The 13,269-nt window shown below is 39.2% G+C and overlaps 2 protein-coding genes across 2 annotated transcripts in view; one reads left to right on the top strand and one right to left on the bottom strand.

Moving 5' to 3' along the window:
• Positions 1–9,448, bottom strand: part of LOC579124 (chondroitin sulfate N-acetylgalactosaminyltransferase 1) — a 47,665-nt gene extending 38,217 nt beyond the window's left edge. Inside the window, exon 1 of the mRNA XM_003723354.3 lies at positions 9,360–9,448. The gene's annotated coding sequence lies outside the window, so the exon portion shown is untranslated. The remainder of the gene's footprint in view (positions 1–9,359) is intronic.
• Positions 3,325–5,301, top strand: LOC105441768 (zinc finger protein 862-like). The gene has a single exon (XM_011673212.2). The coding sequence runs from the start codon at positions 3,325–3,327 to the stop codon at positions 5,299–5,301; it is 1,977 nt and encodes a 658-aa protein (XP_011671514.2).
• Positions 9,449–13,269: the final 3,821 nt, after the last annotated feature.

The raw sequence follows: 13,269 nt of genomic DNA, 5'->3' as shown, positions 1-13,269 counted from the left end.
TTGATTGAAGTCACCACACTGAAGATCCACCTTCCATATAAGGCATTGCACTGTCTAGCACACCTCCACGTTCTACAAGGTGGATTAAAGGTAAAGATCAGTTTTGGAAACCCCCCCCCCCCCCCTCTCAAAAATGAAATGGAAGCTCTTATTACATGTACCAATCATGTGAAAGAATATGTTTTGACTAATACTTGATGATTCAAATTTTGCAGAGAAACCGCCTACTAATTGATTTATTTGGTAAATTATTATATCTATTTGGACTAGGGCTGTGCACAACAGTGTAATGAGGTACCCGAGTACACTCCCAGGCTCACAGGCGAATACTCTAATAATCGGACGCCATGTTTTTTTATAATTTTTTTGAATTTTTTTGAATTTTTTTGAATTTTTTTGAATTTTTTAAATTTTTTGGATTTTTGGATTTTTTTTCTTTTTTTTCTTTTTTTGCCACTACCATACCACTCGGCAGTTTCTCAGGTCCCTCACTGAAAACGTATGCAACTTTACTTTTGAGTTGCAGTTGAAGGCGCCGATTTAATAAGAATAATAACAGTAAACAATGCTGTTTTAAAAACCAAAGATGGCAGAATAATCCATTTTCCTCCAAGTCCAAACAGAAATCTGGACATTTGGTCCCAGTTTCTGAAAGGTGAGTTTGACAGTGCTTGAGTTGGGAAACATTTTTACCGACGGTACCATGCCAGCGGACGCCGCTCTCCCTGGCACGGGTACCGGTAAGCGTCGGCCTGGACATTTTTTTATTTAATTTTTTTTTTTTTTTAATTTTTTTTTTTTTTGCGGCCGAATATTCGGGTACAAGAAATCGTACCCGAGTAGTTGTCAACCGTGCGGGTACTCGAGCATTCGACTACCCGTCGCAGCCTTAATTTGGACCTGATAGATATTGTGCACGCATCGCGCACGTGTCGTGTAGTCCCATATTCATGTTTCTGTGTACAGTGCTTGTAACTTTACCAAGACTGGGCCAAATTTGTTATGATTTTGATGACCCCAGAACCTTGCAGTACACACCAATACTTACATGCTACATGATCAACTTTTTCTGATCTATTCCACACCTTTTCTTTCACAATGCAATCGCATGACCAGAACTCAACTTTATCTTTAAATGTATACAGGCTACTGTGTGAAAATATACAAGTAAAAGCGTACCAATCACCAAAACTAATTTATTTTGTATGGTAGTAGTTCCAAGAGGTAGTACTACATTAAAATACAAGCTTCAATTATTACATCTGAAAAGAGATTTGCAAGTTTAAATGTATGCACGCTTTTAAAATTCACATATAAGCTACTTGTGAGCACACTACTCAACATGCCCATACGTGCTTACATATAACTAGGCTCACAAGGAACCCATTTTGTTTGTCACGCCCAACTCCAATGTAACTTACCTTTACACAACCAATGAATGTTAAAATATGTCAAACATGTATGCCATTAACACTAATTTCAGAGATCAAAGAATCATTAAAAACAACACGGGCCCCTCCCCCCCTTCCCCCCCCCAAAAAAGAAAGTGAAACAATAAGGGGGGGGGGGGGAAGGAGCTTCCCACACAAATTGTCACTCTGAGGTGGATAGGAAATAGATTGAGTTGGGGGAAGGGGAGGGGGAGCATGGGGTAGGATTACATATCATCCTTGAGCTAGTTCACAAGCCAATAATGAAAGGGTCATTTCCCATGTTAGCTTATTCACATTGCAGACAAACCAATATGAAAAACCATAGCTTTTTCTAACTACATGTACCATTTTCACTACCAGAAAAACCCATTAAAAGAAGTTGGTGTTTGCCAACCCTGTGTTTTGTTTAAATGTGAGTATCGCATAGAGACTACGTATTATGCGCTATACAAGAACGGACTATTATTATGCGATAGTTTGGAAATGAGGAGTCACATGACCAACAACCAGAAAAATTCACCTGTGAACAAGCGTTTACAATGCAAAAATTGGCGGATTTTCAGTTGGGGTTAAAAAATCACAGTCCAGAGGGGGGTTTCCCGATGCAGGTTTTTTGTTGTGTTTATGGGTAGCGGGTACTTGCTAAGTTACTTCTGAAAAAACTCTGGATGTGAGAAAATCTGAGGATTATGCTTGCCGTGTACATACCCCTATTGTTTCTGAGGTCTGTTCCATAATTGCAACTAGCCCGGTCATTGTGACTAAATTGGAAGGCTTAATTTCGACCCAACCAAAAATAAGTAAGGGAAGTGTTCATTAAGAGCTAGCTTCATTTTTAATAGATTCTGGCACTAATTTGGTTTTCATACCAAATTGTGACTTCCTGTATTAAAAAGCATTTGTTTCATCTTGCATCATTTTGACATCAGGCTCATTTTGTACTCATGATTAACAATTTCCTTCCAAATTCCAAAACTTGCAAAAGTGAGGCCTGCAAGCGTAATGCAGTGAAACCTGTCTATAAAGACTACCCAAGGGAGACAAGAAAAGTGGTCTTTATAGGCAGGTGGCCTTTAAGTATGGGTTCCTTTAGTACATGTTTCAATGAGAATCTATTTTCAAGGGAAACAAAAAAAGTGGTCTTTGTACAGATGGTCACTAACACAGGTTGGACTTACTTTCTTTTCAGCTATATATACAATAACAGGGAATAATTTTCCCGGTATCGCATCGCAATTCGCGATGTATTTTCAGCCATTTGCGACGCATCTTTTTTCATGAATCGCAATTGCTGCGATGCAAGCGAAACGTACATTCATATACACAGACCGCCAATCCACAAACTACATGTACATACAATGCAGTGCATGCATCAACAATGCACGAGCTGTGTACTGTACTCACACACAGACCGCCAATCCACACATTGCATGTACAGCAGGCTAGGCCAGCGCAGCCTGCATGCACTGAACGATATTAGCGTACTACAGTCACTTTCTAACCGTGAAGCTACACACACCTACATGGCGCACTATCGGCGATGAGTGTCTACGGTCACCTTTTAGCCGTGAGTGTTGTTGCGATGCAGACAACAATGCACGCACGTGGTGAACTAATTATATATCCAGGGCAGGCTCAATCGCGCTCATGTGCGAGCTAATACTACGTGTTGTTGTTTACCCTCGATACGATTCAAAGTTACTGGATTTATTTGGATTTAAGACTCGACTCGTCTCTGGATTTATTGTTGGACCGATATTTTTGTCATTTTCAAAACATGGTGTCAATTCGTGTAGTTACTGTGGAAGGTTGGATTAAGGATTTAGACCAGAAAAGGGAATGGATCGAGTACGAAGAAAGTGCTGGGAGATTAAACTGCATTAGGTGCAAGATGTGTGTAGCACATCAAGCGAAACTGAGATCGCTACGTAATTTCAACCAGGCATTTATCAATGGAGTTACGGGGTCGGCCCTGAAAAAGGACAATGTTGTGAAACATTCTCGCAGTGAAATGCATAAGAAAGCAATTGCTCTTTCTTCAAGGCCTAAACTGACGCTCGATGCAATCTTCAAGACAACGCCTATAGGGAAAGCGTTAGCTGGAGCATCAAGTGAGGAAGAGAAACGAGTAAGTAAACTCTTTGACATTGCATATGCTATCGCAAAAGAAGAACTGCCTTTTACCAAGTACCCTGTTTTCGTCGAGTTAGAGAAGAAACATGGAGTTCCATTAGGCAACACATACACACATGAAGCAAAGTGCAGTGAGTTTATTGGTGTCATCGGTGATACAATGAAGAGTGAAATGCTCACTGCTTTGAAGGAAGCCCAGTATTTTTCCATCATGGTTGATGGTTCTACAGATGCCAGTGTTAAGGAGCAAGAACTTGTGTATGTTCATTTTGTGAATGATAAAACTGGTGAGGTCCAGTCAAACTTCTTTTGTATTACTGATGTTAAGCATGCTACAGCACAAGGCTTGAAAGATGGGCTGGATGAAATATTCGCTGATGCAGATATGTCACTGAAAGGAAAGTTAGTCTGCGTTTGTGCTGATGGTGCTGCAGTGAACATGGGAGTAAATAAAGGTCTGATTGCTCTTCTACGGAAAGATCATGAAATGCCCTGGTTAATTGGAATGCACTGTCTGAATCACAGATTGGAACTGGCAGCAAAAAATGCCTTTGAGAAAACGTACATGGATGAGATCAGTGAAATGCTTCTGTCCATGTATTATGTATACCAGAAGAGCCCAAAACGCCTGCGAGAGTTAAGGACTCTGGGAGAAGTCATGGAGGAAGTTGTAACTAAGCCAGAGAAGGCTCATGGGACAAGATGGCTACAGCACAAGTCCAGGGCACTTGCCACCCTTCTGCGGTCATATCCAGTCATCATTGCACATCTTGAATCTATGGCCAGTGAATCGTCAGCAGCAGATGGCGCTAGATTTCGTGGATACCTGCAGGTCTTGACTAGCTTCAAGTTTGTGATGCACTGTCTGCTATTCTATGTTATGTTGCAGCCTTTGGCAGCCCTTTCCTGCAATCTCCAGGGAGAGTCAGTGGACCTTATGTTTGCCATGGCAAGTCTCGAGTCATTCCACACTTCCATGCAAAGCCTTGAATCAGAGCACGAGGACATAGAGGATGCCTCAGAACTGTCAAAGTTCCTCCATGACATCACCTTTCAAGATGGCAAGGCCGAAGTGGAATACAAGAATGTCAGGCTGATCAACGTGAGAAGCGATGTTTTCACTGCTTTTCAGAACTCTAGAAAGATATATGTTAAGAAGATCAGAGAGTGTGTCGATGCAAGATTCTCTGACTTTAATTCACAGCTTTTCCAAGCATTCAAGGTGTTGGACACTAATGCCTGGCCAAGGGACAAGCCTTCTCTTGACCAGTTTGGTCACAAGGAGCTTAACACAGTGTTTGAGCATTTCAAGGGGTTGCTCCAGGAAGTCCAGCCAGAGTCCATCCAGATGGAATGGAACTCCTTCAAGTCATACTGGAATTCAAGTCTGATGGACTTGCAAAGCTCTGATGTTTGGAGAGCATTTGTCAAGGTTTCAACAAGCAAGTACCCCAACCTTGGTCTTCTCATCAGGGTCTTACTCACCTTTCCCATCAGTAATGCCAAGGTGGAGAGGGGATTTAGTACAATGCGCCGAATTAAGACAGACTGGAGATGTAGACTAAATGCTCGCACTCTAGATCATCTCATGAGGATCAGCATCGAGGGACCATCTTCCACTGATTTTAATCCACAATGTGCTGTTAAGAATTTCTTCTGTACACCTCGCAAACCAAATGTGCAACCCTACCTATACCAAGGTAGCAACAAGCGGCCATATCCACTTGATGACTAAAGGTGAGTCCACAGTTACACCAGAATCAATGTACATAACATAAAATGTAGTAAGTATGCATTCATGACCAGATGTTGTGACGTCATTGTTTTTGCACTGTAATTTATAACATGAAAAAAAAATTGCTATACAAGTTCATCCAACTGCTATGCAAAAATTATTTTGTGTAGCAGATTTGCTATGCAAATTTTTGGCTGGAAATTATTCCCTGAATAATGCACACTATAAGCAAACAGCGCATTGATTATTTTTTCCTTGTTTGTTTTTTACTCCAGGGTACCTTTTATACATTAAAGTTTTATGTCACCCCAATCCAAAAAATATATATAAGTGTCCAGGGGAAAAATTAATATTAATTTTGGGGGGGGCTACTTTTCAAGATTGCCTGCATGAAAAGAACAGTCTAAAATTTGTTTTGCATTGAACTCTATGCAAATTTATGGGGCTCTTTTCTGATTTTCGGGGGCTCTTTTGGGCATTTCGGGGGCTGAATCGCCTCGAGCCCCCGTGTATTTTTTTCACTGTAAGTGTCTTCAAGCACTTCTGGCACCTCGTTGCCCAAATATGGAGGTATTCATGCACTTCACTGTCTAAAATCATCCTGTTTCTAAATGTTGCGACCGAGTGAAGCAAGTTAAGAAAAAACATTTAACTGTCTTTAAAATGTTATTTCCGAATGGAATAAATACAAAGGGTTTTCATAAAATTGACATTTATTCAAATTGGATTTCTATTTATTTTCTCTAGTGGCACCCCGGTTGAAAAATGCTGCTTTACCCCAAGTTATCATGTTCCCATATATACTATATTGTTTGTTTGTTTGTACAATACCCTAATATCTTCCCTAAGTGATGTAAGTATTTTTCATGATATTGCAAAAGCTTAAAAGGGGGCTGGTTGGCTTATGAGTTTAAGGTTTACTGGAGAGGAGATATCAAGAAAATTTAGCAGTTAGATCTTTCTATAGATGTTCTTCCATAATCATAAAACTCTTTCTTTTTCTATACTAACTTTAAAGATTGCATGGACTTTATTTCTTTAATAAATTGAATTACATAGAACGAATGGAATGCTTACAAAAGTCAAAAGAACTTGAATGGCAGTTTTTTTTTTTCTTTTTTAACTTCCTGATTTCCTTTTCCCATTCATTGTCTTTCTTTTTTATTTTTCTATAACTTCTGTTCATTTTTTTGGGCAGCTACCCCAAACCCCCCCCCCCCCTCCCAACCTGGTACACTAGTATGGTGCTGCCCAAGTATTGGAGATGATACTTTTCTAAAATGATTTTACTTGGGCGGCGTTTTTTCCTTGTAATCCTTATTTCTTTCACTTTATTGGCCTTTGCCTCTCAACATATTTTCTCTCCATCCTCTTGCTTATTCTTTTCTCCTGTTTCTTTCTTTTTCCTTGACCTTGTCCTAATTCTTTCCTCATCTTTTGAAGTTGTATCTCTCTCATTAATCTCATATCCCTCTCCCTCTTTCACTTGCATTTTCTTTCTACTAAAAATTTTTGTTCCCCTCTGTCAGCTAAAAGGGAAAGAAGGGAAAGAATGGGGCGTTGTGGAGTGCGCCTGTAATCCAGCTAACAACGGAAGTTACAAACTGATTCAGCAGAGGACGCAAGTTCAAAACTGAGTCACCTCTTTCGGATGGTGACGTTAAAAGTTGATCCCCAGGCATAAATAATCATATCTGATCAATACACGTCTGTAAAACCCAATTACACACACCCACACACAAAGTAAAGTGGAAGGATTTTTGTTTTCCTTCCTCTTTTCCACTCTTTCTCATTTTCCCTTCTCCTTTTTATTTTCTCCTTTCCTTTTTTGTCGACAGAAATTTTGAGTGGGGGAGGGGGGTGCTGTAACATCCCCACACACCGACGCCTCTGGCTATGAGTGTCTCAAATTGAATGGACAAAATCGACTAGACAATGAGTGATTTTAAGTTTGGTGTTAGTGTTAGTGTTAGTGTTTAGAGCAGTCAAGAGCTCTTAAATCGAGCGGAGAATTTGCTGATGAAATTAAGAGCCCGATACCGATATCAAAATCGATAGCTTAACACCAGCCGTGACGTCACCACATACTGGATTTCACGACGATGATTTAAAAATAGTACATCAAAACTAAAGATATCATGAAAAGTACAGAATAAATTTACACCTATTTCTCTGGTCTTATAAAATAACTAATTTTACACAAAAGAATATATGAATTACCTGTTTCACACATTTGTATTTGATCGTCAGACAATAAATTGGCATCGTTCGTGCGTTGACTGTGTGCGGGTACAACACTAACACCGAACTGGAAATCCCCATTTGCTTAATCCCTAGGGGCTAGTGTTAGTGAATAGGACATTTGTATGTAAAATATTAACTCCGGGAAGCTCCAACACCGGCGCCGCAGGCGTCGGAGCTTCGGTAAAACTTGTTGTGGGGGCTTCTAAAAAAGCCGATTCGGTAACATTATTGTTAAATCTGCAAAGGGAGTACTAGACCAAAAGCTTCAGTCTCTATAATCGTCGGTTGTTCCACTGAGACTACGTCTGGCTCCACTAGACCTCCGGTTATAGAGACAGAACGATCGCCTATGCCAGCCTATGTTGAAGATATCACGGCTAGATTTTAGCCGCTAGGCCCCTCCCACAAACATGACAAACTTGCCACGGCCGTATTGTTATGCCCCCAAAATCCCCCAAAATGTCATTTTACCTCGTCCATATCCAATTTTAAATTAGGCCTAGGCTATAATACATCGGTTCCACTTACTATTTTGATGGAAATAATCCGTTTAATGGTCCCTTTTAAGGAAATTATGGGTCAAAATCGACATCCATGTTGAAAATCTTGCAAGCCGTGTTAAACTCTCGCTGCCGTCAATCTCATCCCTTCTAGTCTACGCCGAAGGCAAAATGATTATGAAGGACAAAACTGTGATAACGCCATTACGAACGTGTAGATGGCGCAGTTTTTCCTTCATTCAATCCTGTCGATTTTGACCCATAATTTCCTTAAAAGGGACCATTAAACGGATTATTTCCATCAAATTAGTAAGTGGAACCGATGTATTATAGCCTAGGCCTAATTTAAAATTGGATATGGACGAGGTAAAATGACATTTTGGGGGATTTTGGGGGCATAACAATACGGCCGTGGCAAGTTTGTCAAGTTTGTGGGAGGGGCCTAGCGGCTAAAATCTAGCCGTGATATCTTCAACATAGGCTGGCATAGTCGATCGTTCAGTCTCTATAACCGTAGGTCTAGTGGAGCCAGACGTAGTCTCAGTGGAACAACCGACGATTATAGAGACTGAAGCTTTCGGTCTAAGGGAGTACTTACAATTTTTACATCATAGGGTGCACGAATCCTCAGGGCATAACAATGATCACTTGAATTCATAATTTGAAGAAGTCTTTGATGGGAAAAAAGGATATTCAGAGCCCTACACAAACGATTCTTCCATGTCGCAGCGTCGATTCAAAATGGCGAAGAGACAGTACGCAGAAAGTATGCATATTCATGCTATCGAGCGCCGATCGCTCGAAATTGCTGAATATGCACGACTCGAACAAACAGAGAGCCCTTCTCAACCTTTGTTCGAGTCGTGCATATTCAGCAATTTCGAGCGACCGGTGTTGGAGCTTCCCGGAGTTAGTAAAATATTAACACCAGCCACAAAGGTCGGTTCAGCAGACGACAATTTTGGAAAATCGATAACACTAGCTACCAGAAGTTGACGATATTCAGAGGTCAAAGCCGTAACACCAGCTGATTTCCATTTCGGTGTTTAGGCTGGTGTTAGTGTGTATTAAACACTAACACCAGCCTTAAACACCCAACTTGAAATCACTCAATGAATACAATCAGTACACTACAGCCATACAGGTAACTCAGTGGCTGGGACTGAATGACCAGATTTGTGCTGAGATTGCATTTAGCAAACACAAAGCCTGGTCACTTACCTCATTTCATAGCTCAATACATTCATACCACAGATTTGCAGCTTTCACATCTCACTTCTCTTCTCATAAAAAATATTAAGAAAACGAACTTACAAGACAAATTTGGTTCGCTTATTGCTTCCTGTCCTCCCAACTAGCGGCTCCAGCTCGACCCTGCGCAGCGGTAGTGATCTTGAATTGACATAAACATTTGAAAGCAATGTACGGTGCGTGTGAAAATTGCATGCACACGGCCGGTGATATAGAAACACTAGTTTGCAGAGCGCCATCACAAGACTTCAACAACACAGCAATCAGCTTCAACACCAATTTTATTTTGTCAGTTCAAGTTCTTTCTTTTTCGGTCACAGTTATTCTTTACCATAATTTATCACTGGGTGCTTCATCTATAGCCCCTAAATACTGCCCAAAAAAAGATGGGAATGGGGGGGGGGGGGGGGGGGGGGGGGGGGGGGGGTGTAGCAGATTCCAGATTGGAGCATGGAAAGAAAGGCCAAATCGTATAACACTCTTCTTCTTTTTTACTTTGACAAGTGCCCCCTTTCCCCTTCTAGCTTATTAGTGCCTGTTTTCATCTCTATTGGGTATCCCTTTTAAAGTATGAGAAGAACTTCTTTTCACCTCTGATAACATTACTTGACATGTGCCCCTTCTCCTTTTTACATGCCCTTTTCAAATAATGATGAATATAGTTCCCCTTGTTACATTTGATAAGCCTCCCTTTCCATTTCTATACAACTGCCCTTTAATAGGTGCCACTCTTATCTATATGTCCCATTTCTCTATCAAAAAATGTGTGCTTTTGCTGTCGTATATCTATAGTTTTAAAAAATTGGAGCAGCTCTGTGCAACAGGTACCCTATTTCCACCACCACAAAGAAAGGCAGCAGCTGCGGAGGCAAATTGCCCCAAAGTTTATAAGATCTAACTGTGCCCCTTTTAGAATATCAAATGCTATAAAACGTCCCTACTCTATATACAGAAGTCGTTTTATAAAAGTACAAGTGTGCCCTTTTTACATCAAACAACATATTCTAGTAAAGAAAAACAGCAGCTGAGGAGGCAGAAGGCCAATTGTCCCAACTTTTTAAAGAACCATCTACAAGTAAGCATTTTAAAATCTCTCATCTTGTAAACTAGGCTCCCATGCCCTTTTAACTTTCAAAGAATACATGTACCAAGCTAATCGATTGCCCTTTCTTCAGTAATATAGATTCAAAGAATAAAGGAGTTTTCAAACTCAAGGCATTTTCAGGTGCCCCTTTTTTGAGGGGTGCACCCCACTTTGAAAGATGCTACACCGCCCCTGCTTGTGCACCCTGTAAAGACCAATAACTTTCAGTTTTTGCCTGTCAGATAAATGTTCTTGTGCCCCTCAGATTGATTAATTCTGGGCCTATCATTGCATTCTTCTACATCTTAATAAAAAATCCCAAACAAACAGATCAACAAAGAAACAAAGAAACACATACTATATACAAGGGTAACAACAAGCAATTTCTTATTATAAGATTTAATCCTCATTTCTTGTTGCCACATCAGAAACGTACTCCACAGTCATAGGTCAACAGACAATCATTTTATAGTGACAAGAATACAATCAAATAAACTCAATGTTGAAATGGCAAGCAAGATTTCTGATAAATACTTACATTACATTATATATGGTAGGATTCAGAGTCCATCATACATGTGTGTATTCATTTGATATAAAAATGTGTTTTAACTTCACAAAAACACTTGTGATATGGATAAATGGATAGAGACTTGTTACATAATCATAATCATATAGTCTTAGACAGTTTGCATTCAACTTGTATTAATTCTTACGTTTTGCATTGATTGTGTATACCCGCTAGCTAAATTGTAGCAAAGTCATTTACCAGGTACCTGTAAAAAAACAAAGTCGTAAAATTGTGTTCTTTGTAGCGCATTTGGATAATCGGACAATTTGATTCAGTCCAGTATAAATATCAAGTACAAACACCCCAAAAAGAGTGGTCTGATTCCTTTTGATGCTACAGAACATAAATGCACTCAATGATGACACATGTTATGTCAAGGATCCAGCTGTAATATATATTTTATTCCATGGCTTTGCGATCCCCATACCTCTATATCTACATATACCAAATGGTCAGGATATCAGGGCGTTAGAGCGTTAAAACATGGGGTTCAACCTTAATAGGATCACTACAGGTACAACCTCATAAAATGCACTTAAAGCCCCTCTGTACTACTTGTAGCAACTTGCTCCCTCTATATGGAAAACAATGCCTAACTGGTGCCCGTTGGTCCCCCATGATCCTCTTTTTCTTATGTTGAGAGCCGAGTTGACGAGATAACCACCTGTCGGTGACCTCACTGGGTGGTCTAATCCCTCCTGGCCAATCTAGTACAGATGGGCTTTATTATTCACTCATCATCAGCACATTTCTCTTTATTAAACGCCTTATAAACTGTCCCGTTACCAGCACATGGTTTAGCTTTTGATATGAGAAACGGTACTCATTTCCACCAATCTTTAATATGACTTTCTCCTTTTTTTAAGAAACTGTACTAATTCTCATTGCACATGCAATAAAGCTGCATATCACAAAGCCCAATTCCCAAAATGAGGTAGTAAGTAAACTGCTTCATTTGATATCAAACAAACAAACAAATTATTGGCAAAATAAAACAATTCTAGAGCATGTGCCAATCTTTATAGAGTACTGAAGCTGTGACATCATAAAAATCTATTTTTAGAATTTCTCCATCTCCATCTGAAGAAATAGATTTCCTACAGGAACTCAGTGTTATTTTGCTCTGGTTCCTAATGTATTATGAACCAGAGCAAAATAACACTGAGTTCCTATAGGACATCTATTTATTCAGATGGTTATATCTCAGCCAATACTTAACATATTCAATTGGTTTTTGACATTTGGACATTATTTTTGATCCTCTTTCGGAAAATGACGAAAAAAATTGAGAAATTCTAAAAATAGATTTATTTTTTTTGATGACGTCACACTTCACCACTCTATAATTATTTGTATAGTATATTATACAGATCAGTGAGTATAGGCACCAAAGAGACTTTCATGCAACCAACCAAATGTTCAATTTCACCAAAGTGGTTTTGATGTTACCAATTTAATTTTGTGATGGTAATGGGAACTGGGCTTTAATAGGGCAATTATGCTGCATTATTGTAGAGTGCTTAGAGACTTCTGATAAAGTAAGTGTTAGGCGCTATATAAGCAAGGATAATTATTATTAATATGGGCAGGGATTTTCTTTGCATAATATCTACAGAGGACTGAAGTACTTAAATAATAACAGGCCCATTCATATAGAGCTGCTACTCTTCGAATATACTGCGCTTACTACAAATTGTTTACAGTTCATTGTCACTAAAAAAATTGCAAATCCCTTTACATCATGATCTATACAGCATGTATCATCATTTTCATCACCAAAATCAATTCTTGTTGATTAGAAAGGCTCAGGATTTTATTGTTGATAAAAAAAGGCATAACATTCAACAAAATAAAGAAAAAACTCACATCACACACCCACTCCCATAGGGAGTAATTCATTTATCTTGGAAAGGATTTTAAGGCCGATTGATTTGAAAAGAGATGAGAGATAACAAATCAGACTTAATTAATCAATCATAAACTAAAAAACCTTTACTTTGAATGGTTTCCTTCACATTCTACAAATGCAGTTACAAAAGAAGAACATTACTAAAGTTACTTTTAGCATCAAGTGGAAATAAAGACCATATCCCGATGGGTAGAGCCCTGAAAAAGCAGTGGTGTACAAAGATAATACTAAAACTGGGCTTAAAACTCAACTGATGCTCAATGCATATTGTTAAATTTCAATGTTCTTTTTATACAATGCATGCCAAACAAATAATCACACTGTGCCACATTGTATGTACCTTGGCACCATGAACTTGTATGATCTAATGCTAGTTAACATTTAATATTTCTTTAATCTTAAGTATGTT

Source organism: Strongylocentrotus purpuratus, unplaced genomic scaffold, assembly GCF_000002235.5.
Source record: "Strongylocentrotus purpuratus isolate Spur 01 unplaced genomic scaffold, Spur_5.0 spur5_scaffold_10, whole genome shotgun sequence".
NCBI lineage: Eukaryota > Metazoa > Echinodermata > Echinoidea > Camarodonta > Strongylocentrotidae > Strongylocentrotus > Strongylocentrotus purpuratus.
This window is presented reverse-complemented; position numbering and strand designations above follow the sequence as displayed.